General features: G+C 45.8%; 1 protein-coding gene across 9 annotated transcripts in view; it reads right to left on the bottom strand.

Moving 5' to 3' along the window:
- TXN2 (thioredoxin 2) overlaps nt 1-27,502 on the bottom strand; it is a 253,113-nt gene that overhangs the window by 51,955 nt on the left and 173,656 nt on the right. For 7 of the 9 annotated variants that reach the window (XM_030206837.1, XM_030206806.1, XM_030206819.1 and 4 more), the window contains one exon: nt 9,081-9,358. In XM_030206837.1, coding sequence (XP_030062697.1) covers nt 9,081-9,358 — 278 coding nt within the window. Of the gene's footprint in view, nt 1-9,080; nt 9,359-17,671; nt 17,693-17,763; nt 17,854-27,502 lie in introns of those variants that run through there. The other 2 variants (XM_030206848.1, XM_030206855.1) reach the window with 2 other exon arrangements.

Here is a 27,502-nt window from a genome sequence, read left to right as displayed (position 1 = left end):
GAAAGACACAGAGTGACACACACTGGACCTCCATAAAAACTGCGCTAGACAATAGCAAAGACCTTTCCTCCAAACATCACACACAAGGGAAAGGAATAGGAAATTGGTTATTTTGGAGCTGAGATATAATTTAATTCGCCCCATTGTCTAAAACAGAGAATTCCCGACTGAGCTGCACTTTGAATCGGAGTCTTGCCAAGAACAAAGAAATCGCCAACTGAGCTGCACTTTAATTCACAACATTGCTAGCAACCAAAAAGTCCCCGACGGAGAAAAAACAGAGGGGAAAACAAAATGAGCGCCATTCGCATCGTAACATTTCGTTTTTGTTTTGTTTTTTTAATAGCTTGAAAAATACATGTAAAAATTAATTGCGGGGAAAATATACTACCAATTGCCCCAACTACCGGAGAAACAATATCTCCTTTCCATTGCACAAACAGCCAAACACAGTAAAAGCAGAAAAACGCTGCCGCATCAAGGGAAATTGCAGCTGCAGGCAAAACAATGGCGGCCAAGCGCGCCAAAATGAGAAGAATAAAGTTCGGGGGAGAAAACCACTGACCAGACCGACGAAGAAGCAGGAAATCCGTGCCGCTGAAAAACAGATAACCTCCGATGCCGCACAAAACATGGTTTAGCCTCTGGCCCGACAGGAACCGTCAATACAGTTCCCAAGCTATACAGACCTGTCCAAGAGCGAGCACGCGCTTAACAGTTCGCGCCTCTCTTTTTTTTTTTTTTTTTACAACTACCGCCGCTAACAACGCCGGATAGCAGAGGAAAAATAATGAAGATAACAAAAAACCACCGATTAAAGTCTCAGACGCTGACTTTTCACTTTTTTTTTTTTTTTTTAAATAGCTCCGCCAGAAAAGAAAATAAAGACTCTTCAAACAGAATAAGACAGAAGAGCTACCTGCTCGTTATAAGACTGGGGAAAGCAAAAACTACTTCCTTTAAATTCCTTTCATTTGAATTAATTCTTTTAATTTTCTTTTACTTGATTTAATTCTTTAAAAACTGCTGCCTATTAAAAGTGGCTGCCTCTCCCAAAGACGGTACACCTTTCCAGAGAAAGGGACGGCCCTTCCCTGCTAAGCCAGGGAGATGGGGAGGAAGGGGGGTGGACTCGAGACACCCGAGTTTAACACCCCAGAGGCTGTCAAAGAAAGAAAAGAAACCCTGTCAAGCCTCTAATTACGATTCCAGGCACAGAAGAAGTATTATAAATATATCTGTAATATCTTATATCTTATAGAGAAAAAGAGAGAGAGAGACTAATGGGCTCACTTCCTACCTGCTGAGAGACTGAGAAAATACTGAGGCTAAGGTCACATGGCCAGGGCTTCTATTGGCTCTCTACAGTCAGAGTTTTTTCTCAGTCTCCACCTGCTGGTAGGCGGGCACAACCCAACAGTCCAATCCTGGTCCGGTCCGGAGGGATGCTAAGGAACTGCTGTTACCCACCTCTTCCAGCAAAGAGTTCCTGAGCTTAACTATTCATTGAGTGAAAAAATATTTCCTCCTATTTGTTTTAAAAGTATTTCCATGTAACTTCCTCACGTGTCCCCTAGTCTTTGTACTTTTGGAACAAGTAAAAAAAAATCTATTTACTTCTACATGTTCTACACCACTCAGGATTTTGTAGACCTCAATCATATCTCCCCTCATCTGTCTCTTTTCCAAACTCAAGAGCCCTAACCTCTTTAGCCTGTCCTCATACCAGAGGAGTTCCATCCCCTTTATCGTTTTAGTCGCTTTTCTTTGAACCTTTTCTAATTCCACTATATCTTTAAGATATGGTGACCAGAACTGAACGCAATACTCAAGGTGCGGATGCACCATGGAGCAATACAAAGGCATTATAGTATTTTCGGTCTTATTCACCATCCCTTGCCTAATAATTCCTAGCATCCTGTTTGCTTTTTTGGCTGCTGCCACACACTGAGCAGAAGATTTCAGCGTATTATCTACGACACCCAGATCTTTTTCTTGAGCGCTGACTCCCAAGGTGGACCCTAGCATCAGGTAACTGTGATTCAGATTATTCTTTCCAATGTACGTCACCTTGCATTTGTCCACATTAAATTTCATCTGCCATTGGACACCCAGTCTTCCAATTTCCTAAGGTCTTCCTGCAATATTTCAAAGTCCACATGTGTTTTACAGCCTTGAACAGTTTTGTATCATCTGCAAATTTGATCACCTCACTCGTCATTCCGATTTCTATATCATTTATAAATATGTTAAATAGTATCGGTCCCAGTACAGATCCCTGCAGAATTCCACTGTTCACTCTCCTCCATTGAGAGAAATGACCATTTAACCCTACCCTCTGTTTTCTGTTCAATAACCAATTCCTAATCCCCATCAGAACCTTGCCTCCTATCCCATTACTTTTCATTTTTCTCAGGAGTCTCTCATGAGGAAATTATCAAAAGCTTTCTGAAAATCTAGATACACTACATCAACTGGCTCACCATTATCCACATGTTTATTCACGCCTTCAAAGAAATGAAGCAAGTTCGTGAGGCACGACTTCCCTCGGCTGAACCCATGCTGACTGTCCCATTAAACCATGTTTGTCTACGTGTTCCATAATTTTATTCTTTATAATAGTTTCTACTATTTTGCCCATTACAGATGTTAGGCTTACCGATCTATAATTTCTCGGATCACCCCTAGAACCCTTTTTAAAAATAGGTGTCACATTAGCCACTCTCCAATCTTCAGGTACTAAGGACGATTTTAATGACAGGTTACATATTACTAACAGCAGGTCTATGTTCTGTATATGCCAATCCAGTTTAGGATGGACTGGAAAGGGCTTCAATGGCAACTCAGTAGTTGGAAGTGAGGACAGTGCTGAGTAGACTTTTACAGCCTATGCCCCAGAAACTTCAATGAAAGACCACGATCAAGTATGTAATATGGTCATTGTTGATTTAATCATGAACTGATAATGAGTGTGACTGTTAAGCAGACTGGAAGGACCGTTCAGGTCTTTATCTGCCATCACTTACTATGTCTCTGGATTGATCTGTTGGACATAATGGAACTGGAGATCGCAGGTACTGGAACCTTAGGGAGCACAAAGCCAAGCCTTGTTCCAGGCCTTGCTGTAGGAAGCCCAAAGCTCTAGGACACGAGCCCTCCAGTGAGAAAAAGACTGGCCATCACACCTAGATCCGCAACATGCCAGGCAGAGTAGAAAGACCACCCCTGGCTGCACTAAGCACCTCCTCTCAATGGCCATATTATAAGCCAAATGGATCTTTGTCTTCCAATTATACCAACTCTTGCCACAGCAGATCCTGACCACTGGGGTAGAGGAAGAAGAGCCTCCAACAGCAAATGCTGGAGATCCGCATACCAAGGCTTGTGAGGCCAATCCAGCCACAAGCAAGACCAGATGATGTGCTATCCTACTTTCCCATTTTTTTGGTGTCCCCCTTTTTGGTAGAGTATTTTCCTTCTGTTTGTGACTGTGCTATCCTGCGCAGCAGATAGTGTATCCGAGGTAGAACATGAGAAGGCTCCCACACCAGCCAATGCTACACCAGGACATCAGTATCCTGATAGGCTGGTTCCCTCTGCCAATTGAAGAATTGCTCTGCATTGAGCTGAGATGCCAGCAATACGAACTTCAGAGAGCCCTGGCGGTCTAGAATGAGCTGAAAGGCCTGTGCCTAGCTCCCACTCCCCCAGAACCAGGCAAGAACGCCTGGGAAAGTGCACCTACACATAGTCTTTGCCCATAATGTGAGCCGTTGAAAGGGTCTATAGATGGATCTCTAGCCACCGACAAACAAATGGCTCCCAGGGCCCACCAGAGCCACCTTGCTTGAGTATGTACAACAACACCATGGCATTGACTGAGCTCACCCTGACCACTTTCCCCTGAGGAGCGGCCAAAAATATGTCGAGCCCTGCAGACTGCCCAGATCTCCAGGTGACTGTAAGGATCAGGACGCCTCCTGGCCTGTCCAGTGGCCTGTGTACCCTGACCCAGGCCATGAGATCCCCCATTGAGATGACCTGTATCCAAGGAGACTAGAAGCCACAGCAGGAAAGGCAAATGGACCTCTCCCAGCAGGAGAGCCAGACTGTCCCACCAAGCTAGATGGAGCCCGCCTTGGAAGTGGGGGGCAGAGGACCAAGGAAGATCTGCGAGGCGATCGGACCCACTGGAGGATGCTTAGAGTCCGCACCCAAGGCACCGCCTTCAGCGGTGCGGCCATGCAGCCCCAATCCGTGGGGTTGGGAGACAGCACAACCAGTGCCACAGTACCTTGCACTGCTCTGTGTGCTCTCTCGGAAGAAACCCTCCCTCTGGCCAAGCTGAAACAAACCCTGAGATACCCCAGGGGCTAAGACAGGCCCAGAAGGCTTGAGGGCTGGATAACCTCCCAGCCCAGGGAATTTAGGAGAGAAATGACCTGAGAGGCAACAAGACCACCCCTGGAGTCGAGACAGACCAAACAGACTTCCAGTCTGGGAATACCTGGCTGCTTGGAGTGCGCAGACACCATCACCACCATCACTTTGAAAACATATGGGATGCCATAGCCGAACAGGAGCCACAGCCCCCAGGTCACAGAGACGTAGAGCGACAGCCTGGCTCTTTAGAGCTGAATCATAGGGGAAGGTCATGTATGTGGCTGGGAATTGCACAGTGTGAATTCTGAAGAGTGCCTCCTTCCAACCACCCCAGAACCCACTAAGCTGAGGTGACATGTGCCCAATCGTTGTGGAAGAAAGCAAGAGGAGCTGAGCGCCCCCCAAATGTAGGAGTCTGGCCATCCCCAGACCCACCTGAGGAACCCGTGGACTCACAGAGCCACAAATGAATTCAACTGGGGGGGGGGGGGGTGGAGGAAACGACTCAGACCCCTCACCTGGTCTGGAAGGCATTGAGCGGACTGATGGTGGCCATCCCCAAACTTTGTTGTTTTTTTTCCCCTCTCGGGGAATTAGACAGCTCCAGAGCCCCCTCCCCCCCAAATGTCCAACATTAACATCTTCAGGCTGTTCAAAGGAGTAAACGCAACTGAAAAGCAGTGTACCCAACACTTAGCATGACCGGACCCCGTAAAGCTTGGACCGTAACCTTGGGACATAGGCTGCTGCTGTAACCATTAGGCTATGGTACCCTGTTCCAAAAGACCGCCACCACAACCTGGAGATAAAGTCCCAACCAAGGGAACCACTCAAGCAACTCCAGGAACACCATCATCTGCATGAAGCCATGCAGATAGAGCCTAGCTATCAAGCTGCCAAATATGGGGTAAAAGAATGGAGGCTCTCCCCAAAAGAGCAGGTCAAGAAACTGCCCCCGTACAACTCATGGTCCTCCATAAGGGCCAAGCCTCCCCACAGACTGCCCTGCAGCCATGTGTGAGATCTGTTGAACCAGGGTACCAAGAGAATCGGACCCTAGAGGGCCCACTGGGGGCACCAAACACCAGGAACGGAGAAATGTGGCCGTCCACCCCCTATCGCAGGTGCCCTTACAAGGGAAGACTTGCAACAAGATAAATTGGGTTTTTTTTTTGTTTGTTTTTTTGCTTCTGGCGAATATGCCGGATCCCATGGGAAGCATGGGTTCATCCTTCTGAGGGAAGGAACCTCCAAAACCTCCTCCAAGGTCTCCCCAATCCACAGGTGACCCACCCTGGGACAACTATGTGACCCATAGTGGCCCAGGAGAGAAAAAGTGGGGCCCCCTCCAAGGAGGGTCTCAAATCCTGCCTGCTGAATACAATGGGACCCCCTGAGCAACCAAAAGGGCCAAAGAAGCCTGAGAATCCCAATGAGACATCCCCCCCCCCCGTAGGCAGGCATAAAGTTGGTAAGGGAGAGATACCCCCCACCCCTCTAAGTCGTGGTGGTAAAAGAAAATGCAGCTGTGGGGAAAATGACCACTGGTCCCGATGTCTTGGCAGGCATGAACATGCAGAACATCAGCGCCTCCTGGGGTCCATTTCTAAACTCAAACAGCCGGGGAAGTGGGGAAAAAAAAAAAAAAAAAAAAAAGACAGCAGCCAAACCCAGCTGCCAAGCATTACGGCCCTCGAATGCCAAGCCCAGTCATGCGGTAGATGCGCACTGGCCCATCTTGGCCCGGGGCTCTGGTAACTGTGCTGGTCTCTTGCTCTCGTTAGGTGCTGGAAGCAGGGAAATCCTCTGCTCCTTAGAGAAAGGGATTTGACTGTACTCTGCTCTAGGCTTTTTCTTCTTTTTTTTTTTTTTTTTTATAACTTAAAGCTGCAGTACCAGCTTAAAGGTTTCATAATTTATTCCCTTAAACAAATAATAAAGCTGAGCCAGGCCAAATCCAAATTATTATTTTCACACCTGGGGCTGCAGGGGAGCCTCTGGAGATTACATCCAAACAGGGTGTACAGGCAATTGGGGTGGGAAGATGGGGACCTGCAGCCTCGAGCAATGCTCTATGGGACCGAGCCAAAGCCTCACCCAGAGGCACTAAGAAATGTGAAGGGGGCTGCGGAGCCAGGCTCAATGCTCGATTTGGTACGGTCCCAAGATCAGAACCCTGGGAGCAGCAGTTAGGCTCGACCAAGTTGTACAGCCGTAGCCAACAGAGCAAAGAACTAAGCCAGGGACCATAAAGCACCGTCAGCACGACCTACCGCCTGCTGACCGTAGAGAAAAATACTGGATTGTTCCAGAGAGCACTCCAGCTTATGCCAGTGATGTCACTGGTAGAATTTGGTTTTTTTCTCTACCTCCACCTGCTGGTAGAAAAGGATAACACCCACTTGAGCAGAACAGTGGAAGCTGACGCTAAAAAATAACTACTTAAATTAACTTGAAAAATTTTATTTATTGCTTTTGACAGTACAGAACAACTCATCTGCATCTTTCATTAAGAAGTATAGATTCTAATAAGAAACTATTTACTATTTACAGAATATCATCAATACAAATGTCTCGCACACCCAGAATTGGGTGCTGTCTCAGAACTCGCTCCGGTTGCTGAATGCTACTCATTTCAGTGTTCGCCAATCACACTTATAACACCAGAAACACTCTGGCCTGCATCTAAAGTGATCCCAGTCTTGTCTTACATTGCCACAAGTACAAAAACAGATTGTCAGCCCACTATGGACAGTGAAAATACCTGTATATAAATATGTAAACTAACTGCTCTGCTTGTACCACAGAAATCTATCAAGAATCTAAAACACTGATGAGGTTTCTCTCACTTTTATGGCTCAGTACATTCTTGCAGCTCCTGGACTTCCAGAAGCCTAATCAGAACCTGCTTCAAACAGAGCTGAGACAGTCAACTGTGTACAGCAACAATCCTCTGGTACAGGGACTGGCATGGAATGCAGATCTGAAAATTTATTTCACTCTACAGGGATGTTAACCATCTGGTGTTCTACAGATTTTATAGACTATTTTTAATCTGTGGGTGTGTTAACATCATCTGCTTAATATGCTGTTGATGGATGGGAAGTCATTTTAAGTGTGCCTTTGTATCCTGGAACCAAACCGATAAAAGTTGGGAATCCACCACCAGCACATTCCTGTATCAACATGCAAGAGTCACAAAATGGATATGGCCAGGACTCCTCTGCAGTCTGAGGAATGAGAGCTGGGTCCAAGAACTGAGTCGCAGTTACTCGGATGATACTGCAGACCCAGCAATCAGTCTTTTATAAAGAAGAATGTTAGACAATGCATGCTTGTGACAGAACACTGTTTTAAGCTTGTAAAATGTATTGGGTATTTCCTGAAGTGTATTTCTCTAGTTTGGCCAGCAGGTGGTGCATGTTTATATTTTGAAGCTGCTTCAGAACCAAGGCTATTTTCTTCGTTTAAGCCTTTTGGAACGGCAGTCTGCAGTATACTTTCAAACTTCTTGTTCTGGGCTCTGATTGGCCCAGGAGCTCCATTTCATTTGGAATGTACTGGCTTTTGCCACAGTTTTAGCCAGGAGGAAGAGAGAAAAAGCTGTCTTTGCAGAAGCCCTGTGATCAGTTATATTTGATAATCTGAGAGAAGCATATTTCCTGATCTCCCCAAGTACTTTTTAGAAAGTAAACAAATGTTTACTTAGTGTTATAATTGATCCATATTTCAGTTACCTGTTACTGTTTGCACCTTTTTTGTTCATTGTGCTAATATTTCAACAATTTAGTTTATTGCCCCTGCTTGTCTGGACTGATAAAGAATCCTTGTGGTTTGTGTGTTGGGTCTGCGAGTGCTTTCTGGGAACTGTGGGACCACTGGGCCTCCAGTAACCTAGAAATCACTGGGGATAATTAGAAAGCGGGAGACTCGCCCAGAGGCGGTTGTGACCCAGTCGGTGGGAGGAGGGTGCTACGGTAGAGCATAAGCAGCAGATGCAGATGGGCCTGAGCTGTGCTGGGGATAGACCCTCTAAGTGGTTGCGGGGTAGCCCCAGGCAGGTGACGTGTTTTGTGACAGTGCTCTTACCATGAAGCTTTACTGTGCAGATTTGATTGTTACTCCTTTTCTAAAGGCTGCACAGTTACCGATTCCACACATAATAATCTATGAGATTCTCCTCTTGATGTTTAAAAACAAACAATGGTTCCCCCATTTTTTGGCACCTCATCCTCCATCACTGGCTCTTTGTTCATCCCAGTAACATCTCTTGGTCATTAATCAAATATATGACAACAGGCGTCACTCTACTTTCTCTGTTGTAAGCCCCACTCTATGGAACTCTACCCCTGCAGCTCAGATCACAAACCTCTTTAAGCAAATTTGAATCCGATCAAGACATTTTTCTTTGAAGATCCTTTTTCTTGAAACTGCTGCATTTTCTGAATTTGAGCCTGCCAGCTACTTTAGTTGTAATTCTCATCCTTATCTATTCCTTTCACTTACCCCTCTTTCCTATCAGTTACTGTAGTTCCATTTTTCTCCCTTTCTATACTGCCTGCCCCTTCTCCCCACTCCTCTTCTAGTTGCTTCTCAATTAAACTATCATACTAGGATTGTAAACTGCTCAGATATTTTACATGATGTGCAGGATATCAAATGCTGAATAAACATGGAAACTTGGTGTAAGTACTCACTCAGCATGAAAGTCTACAATCACTGGCGTCTCACTTTTGATGACTCGCTTATGGAAATCCTCTCCATCCTGGACATTGAAAGCAACTCTGCACACAGGAGAGGAGGAAAAACTTCGAACGGCATGCAGGTGTGCAGCACGGGCAACCGATGTTGGCAGAGAGTGGCGACACAGGGCCTGCAAACCCACGACGAGCAGTGAGGAGTGGCACTGAAGACTCACAGAAAGGCTCTTCAGATAGGGGGACAGAACCCGCTGTAATAAAATTCTCTGTGCCATCTACAACAAGAATGAGAAAAACTCAATAGTAGCAACACTAAAGCTCTAATGCTTCATGTGTAGAAAAAGTGAAGATACTTACCTGTAACAGGCGTCCTCCGAAAACAGCAGGTTTTATATTCTCACAAGTGGGTGATGCCGACACGTGTCGCCCGGTCAGTATAAGTAGCACTTTCTGGAGCATGAGACACGCTGTACTGCACATGCACACATGCTTCCTGCCTGCCGAGCAAACGCGGTCTCCTCAGTTTAATACTCAAGTAAAAATAAGAGTAACATATATAGAGGCTTATTTTCAAAGCACTTAGCCTCCCAAAGTTCCATAGAAACCTATGGAACTTAGCCTCCCAAAGTGCTTTGAAAATATGCCTCATAGTAACATAGTAGATGACAGCAGAAAAAGACCTGCACGGTCCATCCAGTCTGCCCAACAAGATAAACGCATGTGTGCTACTTTTTGTGTATACCTTACTTTGATTTGTACCTGTCCTCTTCAGGGCACAGACCGTATAAGTCTGCCCAGCACTATCCCCGCCTCCCAACCACCAGTCCCGCCTCCCACCAGCGGCTCTGGTGGTAGAGGAGATCGGAGGGGGAGGGAATTGTGAGAATATAAAGCCTGCTGCCCTTGGAGAACACCTGCTACAGGTAAGTATCTTCACTTTCTCCAAGGACAAGCAGGCTTATGTATTCTCACAAGCAGGGAATCCTTAGCATCCAGGCTCCCCAAAAACAACCTGAAACTATATATAATCTGAATGAGAGTGCAGCCTGGAACAGAATAAAATGGGACTAGGAGGGTGGAGTTGGATTTCAGACCCCAAAAAGATTCTGCAACACTACCTTCCTGAACAGACTTGTCATGTCGGGTATTCTGCTCAAGAACAGCATCGAGAAGTCAGTTCCCATCTTGACTCTGGCAAAGCTTCCTCCATCGACGTCAAGGAAGTGCCAGCTTAGGTAGCAGTTGACACTGGAGCAGATGTGGCATCGGTGTTAGACGTCGCACAGCAGGCTGAGGGCCATGCAGGCCGCAACAGTAGGCAAGGTAGGCAAGCACCCCGGATGCCAATGCAACCCGTTGCATGCAGCCATCCAGCAGTTCAGGGAGCAAAGCCCAGATGCACATATCAAGGGCCGACACTGGGGGTGCCAGCTCAGGCACAGGTTGCAGAACCTCTGGGGTCGATGCGGGAGCTGGGTCCTGGCTGCTGGGAGACTGGCACATCTGCACCTCCTGTATGGAAGGGGAGCAGTCCTCCTGGCGCCGCTTCTCACGTGCCAAATCCTTCAAACACCCTGGAGCTCCCAGCACCATGCGTCGAGTGTGACCGATGACTATGCTTCTTGGCCTCAAGGACGTTGCCTCGAGGTCCGGTCTGACAGTGGAAGGACCCGGGGGGGGGGGGGGGCTTTCAGTGTCTAAAGGTCTAGCAGCAGCCATGCTTAATGACGCTCCCGGTGCAACGCTCTACGTTGATGCCAACACCTCTAACCTCGATGCCAATGAACCAGACTTGGCTCCAAACATTTTCTCTCACTGAGCTTCTCTGGAAATCAGAGTCCTCTTCTTTAAGCGAAGACAGAGGACAGTTAGTAAGTAGTAGTAGTAGTTAGTGGGGGCTATAGTCAGACAGACACTGTAGACACCAAAAATGGGTGTCCTTGCCAGAGATCATCTGATTGCACCAGGTACAGCGCTACGCCACTGGGAACCTTCGTGGACATGGAAGGAAATACTTCCTCAGCTAAATTAAACGAAGCGATGGTGCCTGAAAAAGGGGAAGGGCACGGCAAAAAACGAAGGGAAATATCCCAGACAAAGCAAAGGCCTAAAAGCGTCTGTACGACAACAAAAAAGAAAGGAAACTTAAAACCAGGAAAAAATCAACAAAAAAAATAAGGGAAAAACAAAATACGGGGGTTCCACAATTGGGAACACAATTTTGGACGGAAAAAAAAAAAAGTTGCTAAAAGGCACAAGAAAGCTCTTTAGAACCGAGCGTTATGAGAAGAGGATAATTTAAAAAAAAATTTTTTTTAAACATGCCCTCTCCTCGCTGCAGTAGAAAAAGAACCGAGGAGATTGAGATCACGCAGCAGGTGGGAAGGCACATGTGCAGTGGAGCGTGTCTTGCGCTCCACAAAGCTGTACTTATATTTTTTATAAGTCCTGGACCAGGTGATGTGGGTCGGCATCACCCACTTGTGAGAATACATAAGCCTGCTTGTCCCGGAGAATCTTTTTATGACAAGGAAGACCGCTCTCAACTGCTGTCATTACTGGACAAAAACCACCTAAAGCCTCTTTTACAAAGCCGCACTAGCGATTCCTGTGTGGTAAATGGAGGGGAGCCCATTCAGTTCCTATGGGCTTCCTCTCATTTACAGCATGGCTTTGTAAGAGAGACCCCCTAGAGACTAAATCATAATTCATCCAGTGTCAGTAGGGACATGGGTGTGGACCTGGCCTGTGATGACTGCATTAGATTACTTGGAAGGGGATATAAAATGGGGGAAATGAGGTTCATGGCACCAAATCACAGCCCTAGTTCACATTAGATTTTATTATTATTATTTTAGATTTTTTGCTCACACCTTTTTCAGTAGTAGCTCAAGGTGAGTTACATTCAAGTACACTGGATATTTCTCTGTCCCAGGAGGGCTCACAATCTAAGTTTGTACCTGAAGCAATGGAGGGTTAAGTGACTTGCCCAAGATCACAAGGAGCAGCAGTGGGGCTTGAGACGGCCACCTCTGGATTACAGGACCCGTGCTCTAACCACTAGGCCACTCTGCCACCGCCCCAGCCCCCCCCCCCCCCTCAAACCTTTACAAACTTGGCCTATAGCAGCTGACCACCTGTCCCACTCCCCTGGAGAGTGAGTGCCATCAAGCCAGCCCCCACAAACCCACCCGAAGGTACTCCCTGGACCTACCTTTTAACTTCCCTGGGGGCCTCTTCAGGTAAGAGCTATCCCAATCACTCCTGCCCTGCCTGTTCCTCCATCAATGGCTACTGAGAGTTCCTGTTTCAGTCTGCTGTGGGGAAAACACTGCATCCAATCTGATGAAGGACTCGGTGGTGGGGGGGGGGGGGGGGAGTGAATGGGATAGCTCCTGGCCTGAAGAGGCCACCAAATAAGTTAAATGTAGACTTGGGAGGCTGGGTGGCAGCAGCTGAAGGACTCATTCTGATGAGTAGGATGGTGGTAAATATTCAGGAATAGGTCACTTCCCAGAGCGCTTACAATCCCGAGAAAAAGGCAAGGGAGATAAGTGATTGAAACCAGGCTAAAAACAATTTAAAAAAAAAACAAAACATTTTATTTCACCCAATCTTGGCAGAGTTTCTGCCTATAGAATAGTAGAGGAGTGGATGCCTATAGAATAGAAAGATTACAAATTTGTGTGTGATTACATTATGCCAGTCCACTTAGGTAGTCTTTATTTCTGTCTGTAATCATGAAAATCAAATCCTTGTTCTCCCAAATTCACTCTTGCAGGTAAAAGTATGTGCCGACATTTCTGAGTCGTGTGACTGTCAGGATCTATTGTTTTGCTCTGATGCAGCTGCTCTTTGCCACCCTTCAAGCTGTTGCCCTAGGTAACTACCTAGTCTTGCCCAAGGATTAAGCTGGAATGGAGGAGTAGCCAAATGGTTAATGCAATGGGTTGATTCCCACTATAGCTCCTTGGGACCCGGGTTAAGTCACTTAACCCTCCATTGTACCAGGTACAAAAAATTATATTGTCAGCCAACTAGGGACAGAGAAGTACCTGCATATAACAAACTGTTTTGGTTGTACCACAAAAAGGGGGTATATCAAATACCATTACCCTTTATATTACAATGGTGGTATGTGAGAGCAGGGAGTTGCATGGGGACAAAAATCCAACCTGTCCCTGCAAAAATCTAACCTATCCCTGACCCACGAGTAATCTCTGTCCACGCAGTATGTGATCCTAGCTGTGATCATCTAGTCTTGAGAACACGGCTAGCCATTGAAAATGACCATTCGGATGATGTGCTGGCAACAGGCACTCCAAGGACTCATTTGGCAACTTCAGAAAGATTTTTCCACTTAGTTGATTTTGACTTCCAGTAAGACCAGATGTCAGTGATTTTTTGTCAGTAGTAGTCAAGTATGCATTCAGCTGAGAAATTGTTTTGAATGTGAAGGTGTATTTTGCAAGTAATATTGTCATTACAAATAGATATAAAATATTGAAATAGCTAAAGAAAAGAAAATATATACATACCTCAGATATATTTGAAGAAGATGAAGAAAAAGAATAGAGGCCTCCCAAGAAAATTTCCCCTAGTTTTATCTTCTTATTGGGTTGTTGCAAGGCAGATGAGTCATCTTCTGGAGTGTCTGCTGCTGGCACGCTATCCACCATCTCTTTCAAGTTGGACAGTGCCTGTGCATATTCAGTTGGTGCTAATATTCCAAAGATGTTTTTAAACCGTAGATCCAGCAAAGCTGAGGTACAATGCAATTAATGAACTGTGAAATATACATTCAGCACAGTAAGCAGATGTGCTTTGCATTGTTAAGATGATGGTACTGTCTGAAGCTTTTTGAGTGATTTGCTTTTGCAGTTTTAGATCTGAAGGTTAACACCAGATGCAATGAAGGGCTTTTCTCAGTAGAGAGGCATTTTGTGGCCACATCAACTGGTTCCAAATCTTGAATGGCATTAACCAAGTTTTCAATCATATCGGCCAGCAGATGAAAAAAAATTTTCTATTAAAACCTGGCTCATTGCATGGTTGAAAAATTTGTTGCCACTGATTTCAGTTTTAACAGCACACTGTTAACTACAAACTGTTTAAGTGTTGTTACCAGCTGATTTGCCAACATCACTAGTTATTTTGAGGTGTCAATAAATTTGGCTACCTCAGGTGGCAAACCAGTGCCATAAGCATTTGTCTGCTACAGTCATTGCGACAAAACAAGATTTAGATTACGACATGAAAATCCAGTCTGTGTGATTTCTCGAAAGAAAGCTTTCATATTAGTAGCATTGTCTGTAGTGAACACATTGTAACATACTAAATGACATTGTACACAAAACTTGACCAGAATAGACTTCACTGTCAGATTTATATTTTCTGAGGTAAGATTTTCATCCAGTAATCGAGTAGCCAAGATACATAATTCAGTTTGCCAGTAATCAATATACTGTACAGTCACAGTTATGTAGCTGTGGTTGCTTTGTTTGTGTGTCCAGAGGTCAGCTGTCATACCAAACTGCAGGTATTAAAGTTAATTCCTGAATCCCTCCTCTTCAACAATAGAAAAAGGCCTCACACATCTACTGCACACATGGCGACCACAATGTCTGCCACTTAAGATTTGATGATAGCAGGTACTTTGTTGGTATTACTTGATAGAGAAAAGCCTGGTATAGCTGTAATCTTTGTTGCTGGCATACGGTTTGCACAATAGTCCTTGGGAGCCCATAAACCATTAGTCCCATCATGAGATCTCCATAGTAACATAGTAGATGACGGCAGAAAAAGACCTGCACGGTCCATCTAGTCTGCCCCAACAATTTAAACTCATATGTGTTACTTTATGTGTATACCTGACCTTGATTTGTTTCTGCCATTTTCAGGGCACAGACCGTATAAGTCTGCCCAGAACAAGGCCCACCTCCCCCCACCGGCTCTGCCACCCAATCTCGGCTAACCTTCTGAGGATCCATTCCTTCCGAACAGGATTCCTTTATGTTTATCCCACGCATTTGTGAATTCCGTTACCGTTTTCATCTCCACCTCCTCCCGCGAGAGAGGGCATTCCAAGCATCCACCATTCTCTCCGTGAAAAAAATACTTCCTGACATTTTTCTTGAGTCTGCCCCCCTTCAATCTCATTTCTGCAAACATATAGCAAACCATATCCTAGTTCAGTATTCAGAACCAAATGGATCCCTTCCTCCCCTTTAAAGTCCTTCAGAAAAATCAATAAGGGTTGTTTGAGCCTATAACAGAAGTCAAATAAAAATATATGGTCTGGCAAAGTGTTGAGTACTAGGCTCATGAAACACTGTCACCATGGTTTGGGATCTCCACATAGTATAGGAGCCCCATACTTTATGATAAAGCGGGATACATGCATACTTTATAGCCACATGACAGGCGATTTTCAAAGCAATTCTCTGATAGTACTATGGCAGAACTGAAGTGGTCTATACTATTAATGCATCATTCTCAACCGCTGAAGTTTGAACCAGTTTGAAAAGACAGAGATTGCTGTTAGAAGTCCCCATAAATAACAAATTGCAGTCACCAACCCTAAAAGAAAAATTCAACAGCTGAACTACAAAAATCTCTCAAGTTTGTTTAATGAGTCATGACACTGTAAAACACTAGCCCTGAGGCTACTGAGGTATTAGTAGAATAGAAGTCCTTTATGTTATTTACTGATCCACTTGGGTTCAGGTTCAAGCTGCGTGAATTAAGCCAGAAGATACAAACTAACACCAAGGTCAACTTTTCAAATGACTGCTTTGACAAAGCGCAAAGAGAGATACAATTGTAATATCTTTTTTCATACACAAAACGAATCCGGCTGTCACAATAGGTTCAAATACAAGCTAAACGATACAGATACAAATGGTTACAAAATATTCAGTTACACATTTCTAGGAAGAACATCAACAAATTCACATAAATAGGTTTTTAATCTCTTCTGAAAGGACATAAGAATATAAGCGTTGCCATACTAGGACAGACCGAAGGTCCATCAAGCCCAGTATCCTGTTTCCAACAGTGGCCAAGACAGAATTGTCTTGCATCGCGAGCAAAGTACAAAAAGCACTTCTTTGACATCGACCCTTACAGATTTAAAGAAATTCCATACCTATCTGTATGTTCCATATTTGCTTATACCCTATACGGTCTATTAAAATGTTCTATTATGTTGACATTGTAGTTAGTACACTACACCATACTTTGCATTATTTGAATATTTTTACTGCTGTAATTGTCTATTGCTTACGTTTGATTTATTCTTACTGTATACCGCCTTGAGTGAATTCAAAAAGGAAGTAAATAAATCCTAATAAATGAATAATAAATATATGAAACATGGTTGCTGTTTGAATCAATACTTTTCTGAATGTTGGCTTTCTATTCCATTGCCACAACAAAATTACACAGGACTGAAGAACTGAGTCAGTCTCTGTAAAACAATACAACACAGGAGAAATAAAAATTAAAAGTGTATTTCCTACTGTACTGAGCAAAATTCCATTCCATTCCTGGCATTTATATCCCATTTCTATCCAAGTAGAGTCAAAGCAGGCTACACTAGATTCAAAACAATTAAAACAGCAGAAATCAGAAATAACTTTTTAGTGCCTGACGAAAATTCAAATATATGTCTATGCTCCATATTTGAACAGAAATAGAATTCCATAGTAACAGCGAGTTTTAAAAAAAACGTACTAAAAGTGGAGGAGTGGCCTAGTGGTTAGGGTGGTGGACTTTGGTCCTGGGGAACTGAGTTCAATTCCCACTTCAGGCACAGGCAGCTCCTTGTGACTCTGGGCAAGTCACTTAACCCTCCATTGCCCCATGTAAGCCGCATTGAGCCTGCCATAAGTGGGAAAGCATGGGGTACAAATGTAACAAAAAAAAAAAACAAAACCATGGTGGAGGGATCAGGTTTGGTACAGCTGGGCCAGCCTTTTCTCTTTCCATGATCTGGGAGCTAGTGTTGCTAGATGGTAAAACATTTTCAAGCTAAAATCATGCAAAATAATAGCCCAAAAAGAGCCCAACAACTTTGACAGCAAAAAAAACATGGTAAATACCTATGCAAAAGGACTACAATCTACAAAGAAACTGGAATAATATACTAAAGCTTAGAAAGGACAAAAAACCCACAGAAGAGTTTCCAAACTAAAATACAGAGAATTGGTTACCCAAACATGCAAAATCAGTACAATGTCAACATAACAATGTGACAGACAAGACACTGAGCCCTGCCTGAACCTACAATGCATCTTGTAGAAAAGCTCTTTAATCAACAAACAGCAACACAGTAAAAACCCTCAACAAAGACGAAAAGGGGGAGGGGGGGGGAGTAATGCTTTAGATGTATCAAAAACAGCCAGCTAAATAAAAGAAAACCACTTCTCCGTTCCCACCACTATAATCTATAGAAAGAAAACTCAAATGTAGTCAGATGACCCATCTTTGTGCTGTTCTCTTCTGCAGGTCAGGACTCATTGCTCACTGCCTCCTCTCCTCCACTGCCACAGCTCAGGTCATACAGCCTTCTCCTCTCCTCCAGACACCTCAGCTCACTGCCTCTGTCCTCACTCCTCTCCTCCTCCAGCACTGCTTCTGACCACATGCTGCTCAGTGCTGCCTCCTCTCCTCCGATCACCTCAGCTTGGTCGCTGCCTCCATCCCCTCACTCCTCTCCAGCACTGCTTTGCTGGTTGCTCCTTGCTGACACTGCTTCCTTCAAGTCTGCTGGTGTGCGATGACCTCGCTGAGTAGTTCCAGCATATTTAAACACTGGTGCTGGACTTGGCTGGAGCCTGTGTGCTCACTCAGCAGTAGACTCATTGCAGCACACCTTCGCTCCTATTAGAGCAATGCCCTGAGTGTCAATAGCATTCTCTTTCCTTGACTGCGCAACTCAGGGCATGGCTCCAATAGGAGCGAAGGAATGCTGCAATGAGTCACGCTGCTGAGTTTCACTTTCAAGTTGAAATGCGAACCAAGGCAACTGTTGTAGAAGGCGGACATATTGGACTCTGATGAGTCAGAGACAGACCGGAGTTAAGGTAACACCGTGGGAACCCTGAGGAAGCTGCATCTATCCTCGCAGGAGTCCCGCAGGCCTGGGGGGGGGAGGGGAAACGACTCCTGTCGGCCTTAGGGGGGGATTACTACAAGCTTCCCACCAACCCCATTCCCATACACCTCTCTAAGTGAGAGGGAATGGGAGAAGGTTGACCTCCTCACTATCATCCTACCATTATTTCACATCTCTCATCCCCCCTCCTCCAAGTGTCCACTCATTCTTCCTTCCTTCTCACCCCTAAGTCTCTACTTTCCCCTCACTTCCTTTCATCCATCCATCAACCATCTCTTCTCAGTTTTCCTCCACCAACAGATGTCAAGTCTTATCATTACTGCTACAGTGACTGATGGTCTGTTTCCCCATTGCTGATCACCTGCCTCTGCTCGCCAATTCTCAGCAATGCAATATGGAGAAATACTTCAAGAAACAGAGGTACCATGGAGCGCCATGGCTCTGCTCTAAAGAAAGACAGAACTACCTTTAGCTGCAATAAGCGAAGCAGCAATAATCTCAGCTGCAAGCCAAGATCATTCGAGAGAGAGTTGGCATCGGTGGGAAGGATGGAGAGGAAGCTACTGTGGAGGGTGTGAGGGTACCTGAAAAAAAAAAAAAAGACAGCTATGCCTGCAGTAGACAACCACAGAACATAGATGACAAACATTAGGAGGGAGCAGCAGCAGGGTGACAGCAGATAAATTCTGTAGCAAACCAAAGCGGGAGACAGCAGGCAAAACCCTGCATAGACTATAATGGTGCTTTCTGCAGTTGTAGAGTTCTAGCACATTTGTTATAATGAGTGATCACTGCATGCATTAACAGCAGATGCCTCTCTATTTGGAACTCTCCCGGTGGTAGGCAGTTCGTCTGCCCTAAAATATTTCAGTTTGATCTACTTGTACTCTAAACACAGCTGTGCTAATCCTCAGCCTGGATTGGCCCCAACAACCTTTAAAGGGGAGCTTTCCATGCATTTCACTCTTTTAGGCAAACCCAGCATATCCCTTCTAAAACACTGTAGTACGGACTTTTCTAAAACTTGGCTGCCTCCTTATGGCAGCATTCCATCATACAGTGTTTAGCTCAGCATTTCAAGTTTTGGTGAGGACAGGCTGAAACATCTCATATAGTTTTCATTTAATGGCTGACTGATTTTATTGTTATTCCAACAGTTTAATCTTTTTTCTTTTTCTTGTTCTCTCTTATTGGGAAATTCATTTAAAAAAAAAAAAAAAAAGGTATCTTTAACTTAAAAGCACTTGATTGGGAAAGTCAGATTAAAGGCACACAGCTTCCAAAGCCAAAAGAAGATAAAATACGGTGAACAACCAAAGACCAGGTAACTGTGCTCATTGTGTACTGAGGGGAAGATGCACTAAAAAAATCGTTAAAGCCCTTCCCTTACCAATTCCCTTAGCGAATCAGTAAGGAACGGGCATGCATCAAGGAAAAGGAATGCAAATGAGCTGCTCGTTGTAGTTCACTTGCATTCTCTATTCCATCGGTAACCAGTCTGCCGGTCGAGCATGCACAGAGCAGTCAAGCGTTATGCTGGCCACTCTGCGCATGCCAAGGATGTCCTTCACTATAAAAAAAAAAAGTCGTCTCTGACGAGCAGCCAAGGACGTCCTTCACTAACGTTTACCACAGATTGTACATTCTTCTTACGACTTTGTAATTCTTTATACCGTCACTATGTAAGCTGCATTGACCCGGCCATGTGTGGGAAGGCGCGGGGTACAAATGTAATAAACAAACTTCCCGGGAATCCCTTTGGCTGAGCAGCGAGAAGCAGGAGAGAGACACGAGCTTAAGGTTGTTTTCAGCTTGCACCCCCTCCCCCCCCAGGATCGGGACTTGCGAGGACACAAATCAAAACTTTTTGAACGTCCCTCCCTCCAGGTCTCTCTCAGCCAATCACAGCGCGTTTAGCTGCTACCAGTATCAGCTAAACACGCTTTGATTGGCTGAGAGAGACCTGGAGGGAGGGACGTCCAAAAAGTTTTGATTTGCGTCCTCGCACGTCCCGATTCGTGGTGGGGGGGGGGGGGGGGAAAGAGCGCAAGCTGAAAACTGCTTAAGCGTCGCTTGCCTTTGTGCCAGGCTGAAAAAATAAAAGCAAGCTTTTCTGGCCTGGAAGGTTCACGTGAGAAAGAGACAGACATGGCAGCGTCCAGTAACTCCAGCTTGTCAGGCTCCTCCGTATCGTCAGGTTAGTTTTTATTCTCTTGCCTCTGAACTGTAGATTAGCTTGTAGCCTGTAAAAAGAACGTCTTTTTAGAGGGGGGGGGGGGGGGTTTGAGTGAAGGACGTCCAAAAAGGACACCCCTGATGACATTTTTCTTCTTCCGATTTGCCCCAACAAGAGGTGTAGACCTCCCGTTAGGTTTTTCACGATAAGGGGATCGGAAAACAAATGGTGCATCTCATAATAGCCTGCAACGGAAGTGCAGCTCATTATAATAGCCTTTGGATCATTTGCATTCCGTTTTCGTTAGCTGCTACCGTGATCGGAAAATGGCTTGGAGAAGCCTTTAGTGCATGCCAGGGTTTACTACTTGCTCGTTAATGGCTTGTTAAGTTAGTGCATCTGGCCCTAAGAAGGGTTGGGTGTCCTTGCATTGTCAAGCCAACAAGCAAAATTCTGAAGAACAAAAAGGAGACTGCACAAGCTTGCAGAAAGATCTTAAACTTAAATGAGCCACAGGAGTTACTGTCAGCACTGGGCTTATTCCACACGGCTTACAGTACGTGTGCACAGACAGGCACTCCTTCCATTCCAGTAATACTAAAGGAACTTTGGGTAGGGTTGATATTTTTATAACCCCGATGAAAACGGGTCACAGATTTATGGAACAGCTTGATTTTTCAGCAAACAGACATTCCACTAATAAATGACAATGAGCGAAGTCAGCCCTTTAACTGAAAACCAAAAAGAAAAAGAACTAGGTAACCGACTTGAATCAATATATGCTGCAGGAGGTAAGTGAAAAACTTGTTTCCAAGTCAAACATCTTGTCTGACCCTAGTGGGTATGGAGGCTCCTTCTCCATTTACTAAATTCAGGGTCTAGTGCAGGGGTAGATGGTACTCTCAACAGTGGCATGCCCTTTTGGAAGCTCCATCAGAAATGACTGTGAATACTGGGCTTAATGGGAGAGACTGCTTATAACGGTTAAGAGTGTCCGAAAGCTGAATAATTATGATTTAGTACTTCTTAGAATGATGTTTTTATTATGATAACATTTTTATACATTTGGTTTTTGTGCTACTGGGAGTAGATTTTAAATTCTTTTAGTTTAACAGTATGCACATTCTGCATAATCTGGTAAGTAATCTTAAAATGATATGTTTAAAACATAAGGAAAAATTAGTTCTTGCCAGATAAATTGCTTTCCTTTAGTCTCAAAGGATCAGCCCATACAAATGGGTTATGTCCATCAGCCAGCAGTCGGAGATTTGTGCTATATCGTGTTCCATGCAGCTAGCTTTAGCCAGTATTCGATAGCCAAGCAGTGGAAGCGTGACTGATGCAAATACAAATCAAAAGAAATAAACTCCTGTCTCCTTTACCAACTGAAGAAATCCATAAAGGAAGAGGAAGTCCAACTTGTGCCTGAAAATAAACAACCCAGAACTATGTACACAAACACAGCAAGAAACTCCAGGACAGGCCCTGGACTGATCCTTTGGGACTAAAGGAAAGAAAATCATCATCAGGTAAGAACTAAAATTTTCCTTCCATTGCATTACCAAAGGATGTTCATACGAATAGGATGTAGAAAAGCAATCCTTAAGTAGTATGGGAGCAAGACACTGCCATGGATAGCATCTTAGTGCCAAAGGCAGACTCTGCTTTTGCACCCAAATCTAAACAATAGTGTTTCAAAAAGGTACAAGAAGCAGCCCATGTGGCCGAGTGACAGATTTCTTCCAACAAAATAGCTTGAGACTATACAAAGGACGTAGCAAGAGTGTGTAGAATGGGCCTTAACATTCAACGGGGCAGCTTTCCCCGCAAGTACATATGCTGCAGAAATAGTGTCCTTAAACCAGCGAATTACCATAGGTTTAGAAGCCTGAAGGCCTTTCCTAGGGCTTGAGAACAGGACAAAGATGGTCCAAACACTGGAAATCATTGGTAGCCTTCAGATAGCACATAAGAAACTAGTTCACATCCAGAAAATGTAGGGAGGTGTAGTCCGCACCATAATCCTCCCTCCGAAAGGACGGGAGAAAAATCATCCGATTGAGGTGAAAAGACGAAACCACTTTCAGAATAAAGGAAGGAACTGTGCGTATAGACACACCTGTCTGCAAAATCTGCAGAAAGGAATCTCTGCAAGATAATTCCTGGAGCTCAGAAACCCTTCCACCAGAAGAAACAACTTGCAGTGTCCGGTCTTCAAGAGTAAACTGAGACAGAGGTTCAAAGAGGGCTCTCTGCAAAGCTTTGAGCACCAAATTAAGATCCCATGGAGGACAAAGGCCTGCACAGAGGGGAACAGAGATTAATCACCCCACGTAGAAAACTTACCACATCAGGATGAGCCACAAGTGTGTTGCACGCACTCTTGTAACAAGCCAAGGTCACTACCTGAAATTTCAAAGAGTTCAGGGCTAAACCCTGCTTTAAACCATCTTGGACAAAGGACAATGTCCAGTAATGAAGCCTGGGGGCCCAGCTTTCAAAGGTTCTCCAAACCCTGGCATAGGCTGTAGATGTCTCTTCCGAGCCTGAAGCAAGGTGGCTACGACGTCCTCCACATATCTTTTCTTCCGGAGCCAAGCCCTTTCAAGAGCCAGGCCATAAGACCAAGGCGAGAGGGATCCTCCATGAGAATTGGACCCTGATTATAGGTTCCTTGGACAGGGAAAACATAAGGGGGGGGGGCTGTCTGTAGATGCACAAGATCTGCATACCATGAACGCCTGGACCAGTCCGGTGCCACTAGAATCACCTGGCCTGGATGTAGATATATGCATCTGAGAGTTCTGCCTATCATCGGCCATGGCGTAAACATAGAGCAACTGCGCTGCCAGCCAAGGCTGAACTAGAACATCTATTCCATGAGATCCAGCCTCCTTTTGGCGACTGAAAAAGGTGCAGGTCTGCACGTTGTCCCTGGACGCCATCAGATCCAGATTGAGAAGGCCCTAGTGGGAGTAGATAAGATCAAACATCTGGCTGAACAGCTTCAACTCTGTTATGTTCCCGTAATAAGCCATATGGGAACATTGGACACTAAAGGGTTAAGTAATCGGCCTTTGTATTTAGAGCTCCCGCAATGTGAGAGGCTGAGAACACTCCCCTCTGCCCAATGGAAGAACAAGCATCCTTGGCAAGAGAAGCACTCTTCGTTCCCCTGTATGTTGACGTAGGAAAACGCTGTAATGTTGTCCAAGCACACTCACCAGCATGCCCTGAATGAGAGAAGCAAATGAAAACAGCATTCCTGATCTCTCCGAGTTCTAGTCTGTTGATGTGCCAAGGGAGACCACAGCCCCTGCACCATGTGATGGAGATAATGTGCCCCCGCTCTCCAACCCGACAGGCTGGCATCTGATATTATGACACACCAAGTGACCATGTCGAGGGGAAGGCCTGCCTGGAAATCACCCAGGCCATGCTCGTCCTGGCCTGGTGAGTCCATGGAATCTGCAGCTCATAGTCCTCGGAAACTGGGGACCAGACTCAGCAGAGACACCTGAAGGGGGCCCATGTGGAAATGAATCCAGGGACAACCTGTAGAGTCACCGCCATCGAGCCCAGGACCTGAACATAATCCCATGCCCTGGGACTTGGCAGAGAAAAGATGGTGATCTGGTCCCAGAGCTTCACTTGGGCGAGCAAGAAGAAGAAACACCCTTGCTTGGTGAGTACAGAACCGGACCCCCAGATATTCCAGAGTTTGAGTTTGACTAAGGAGGCTCTTGTCAAAGTTCACCACCCAATCCAGAGAGGTCAGGAGGGACACCACCCTGGGGGTTGCCGCAATGTTCTTCTGTTCGAAGGAGCCCAAATCAATCAGTCCAGATAAGAATGAACTAGAATCCCCTCCTTCCGTAGGAAGGCAGCTACCTCTACCGTGACCTTGCAAAAAGGTTTGGGGCACTGTGGAAAGCCTGAATGGCCTGGCATGGCCTGGCCTGGAATTGAAAGTGACTCCCTAGAACCATAAAATGGAAAAACCTCCTGATAAGGACCTTGGCACCACCCAGAGCGCCAAGAGTGACTGCAGAGTGGACAGAAGTGCCTGTCACTTCAACGGAGCCTGCATGGAGATTCTAAGATGAGATCTGCTACAGGGCAGCACAATTCAAGTTTGTAACCGTCTCTTATAATATCCAGAACCCACTGATCTGTGGTAATTTTGGCCCACTCCTTGTAAGAGGGAAAGACACCTTCCCACATTGTTGGGCAAGGAATGAACCAGCATCCCATCGGTGGGCAGGCGCTGAGGAGGAAGGTTTCTTAGACCTCCCCAAAAGGAAGACTGACTTGGAGAAAAATTACGCTTCAGGCCCGTCCTGCCTCACCTCTCTAACCCGAGCCTTGGAAGACCTAAAGGTCAACTTAGGCCTATCTTCGGGTAAACATTGGGATTTAGAATTTCCCAGATTCTTAACTAGCTTCTCCAGATCCTCCACAAAAAGTAGCTTCCCTCTGAACTGAAGCTTCGCCAAGCAAGATTTAGAGGCCACATCTGCAGACCAACGACGCAATCAGAGTCACCTCCTAGCTTCAACCGTGATTGCCATCTATTTAGCCGAGGCCCACAAGAAGTCAGAGGGCATTTGCCACAGACAAGCCCGCATCCAGAGAGGGCATAAAGTCAGGAGGTGTATTAAGCTGCCGTGCCCAGGATAAGAAGGCCCTAGCTCCATAGGAGACTCAAATAGCTGCCTGCAAGCTCAGCATTACAATCTGAAAAGATCATTTTAAGGCAGCCTTTATTTTGCAGTCATATGCGTCCTTCCACCAAGAAAGATAGTGTTCTTTCTGGTCTCCAACGTCAGCGCTCCTAAATTAGGAGAGTTAACTGTTCAAGCACTGTAGAAGAATTGGATAAAACTTAGACATAGCTCTGGCCATACCAAGGCTAGATTCTGGAGAATCCCATTAAACCGAAATAAGCTCATGCATGGTCTCATGGATATGAAAGGATATGGTGGGCTTTTTAGTGCCGGACATTATGGAAGGGATCACAGACATTTCCTGACCTGAAGAAGGCGAAATGTGGAGAACTTCTAAGGCTTTAGTAATTAGAAAGGGAAATACCTCCTTAACAGTCTGGCCGCAGATGGATCACCTGAGAAGGCACCCTCGGACTCATGTGGCGATGAGGGGGAAAAATCCTCAGGCTACCTAACAGGATCAAGTCTGTCTTTTGATCCTCCTGAGAAGAACAAGCCAGCTGCTCGCTAAATCCCTCTCTTCCTTCCTCACCGACTTCGATGCCTGGCTTTCCGTTTTTCTTGAACCCTCATCTCCGTCCCTCATTCTCGGAGACTTTAACATACACGCTGATGACCCATCCAACTCTCACGCTTCTCAGTTCCTCACTCAACCTCCAGCTGTGCTCCACCATCCCTACTCACCAAAATGGCCATTGTCTTGACCTCGTCCTCTTCCGGCTCACCCTCCAATTTACACGCCTCAGCTTTTCCTCTCTCTGATCATCACCTGATCACCTTCACACCCCCTCAGCCCCGCCCAACATTAACCACTACTTCCAGAAATCTCCAGGCTATTGACCCTCCCACCTTATCCTCTAGTATTTCTAATCTCCTCCCCTCCATCATGTCCTCCGAGTCTGTTGACAAGGCTGTCTCTGCTTACAATGCCACTCTCTCCTCTGCTCTGGACACCCTCGCACCATCTCCCGTCCCACAAGGTGTACTAATCCCCAGCCCTGGTGGACCCCGTGCATCCGTTACCTTCGCTCCTGCGCCCGTTCTGCTGAACGCCTCTGGAGGAAATCTCACACCCATTCAGATTTCCTTCATTACAAATTCATGCTATCCCCCTTCCAGTCCTCCCTATTCCTTGCCAAACAGGACTATTACACCCAATTGACAAATTCTCTCAGCTCCAACCCTCGTCGTTTCTTCGCCACCCTTAACTCCCTCCTCAAAGTGCCCTTTGCTCCCCCCCCCCCCCCCCCCCCCACTAATCTCCTCAATCACTGGCCGACTACTTCCACGACAAGGTGCAAAAGATCAACCTTGAGTTCACTACCAAGCCACCTCCTCCTCTTCACCCTTCAATCCTCTCCCTCAACCAACCAACCCAGGCCTCTTTCTCCTTTCTTGATATCACCGAGGAGGAAACCGCCCACCTTCTTTCCTCCTCGAAATGCACCACTTGTTCCTCTGATCCCATCCCCACCAACTTACTTAACACCATCTCTCCTACTGTCTCCCCCTCCATCTGTCATATCCTCAACCTCTCTCGCTCCACTGCAACTGTCCCTGACACCTTCAAGCACGCCGTAGTCACACCTCTCCTCAAAAAACCATCACTTGACCCTACCTGTCCCTCCAACTACCGCCCCATCTCCCTCCTACCCTTCCTCTCCAAGATACTCGTGCACGCTGTTCACAGCCGCTGCCTTGATTTTCTCTCCTCTCATGCCATCCTCGATCCGCTTCAATCCGGTTTTCGCCCTCTACACTCGACAGAAACAGCACTCTCTAAAGTCTGTAATGACCCGTTCTTTGCCAAATCCAGAGGCCACTACTCTATCCTCATCCTCCTCGATCTATCCGCCACTTTTGACACTGTTAATCATGATTTACTTCTTGACATACTGTCCTCATTTGGGTTCCTGGGCTCTGTCCTCTCCTGGTTCTCCTCCTATCTCACCCACCGCACCTTCAAAGTACACTCTTATGGTTCTTCCTCCACCCCCATCCCGCTCTCTGTTTGAGTTCCCCTGGGATCTGTCCTTGGACCTCTTCCCTGGGCTCACTGATCTCATCTCATGGTTTCCAGTATCATCTTTATGCTGATGACACCCAGCTGTATCTCTCCACACCAGACATCACCACAGAGACCCAGGCCAAGTTATCGGCCTGCTTATCTGACATTGCTGCATGGATGTCCAACCGCCATCTGAATCTGAACATGGCCAAGAACGAGCTCATCGTCTTTCCACCAAAACCCACTTCTCCTCTTCCTCCACTCTCTCAGTTGATAACACCTTCATCCTCGCCGTTTCATCTGCCCGCAACCTCGAAGTCATATTCGACTCCTCTCTCTCCTTCTCTGCGCATATCCAGCAGATAGAAGCGACAGGTCTTGGCTTTCTCT

The sequence above is a fragment of the Microcaecilia unicolor genome, chromosome 1 (genome assembly GCF_901765095.1).
Source record: "Microcaecilia unicolor chromosome 1, aMicUni1.1, whole genome shotgun sequence".
Classification (NCBI taxonomy): Eukaryota; Metazoa; Chordata; class Amphibia; order Gymnophiona; family Siphonopidae; genus Microcaecilia; species Microcaecilia unicolor.
This window is presented reverse-complemented; position numbering and strand designations above follow the sequence as displayed.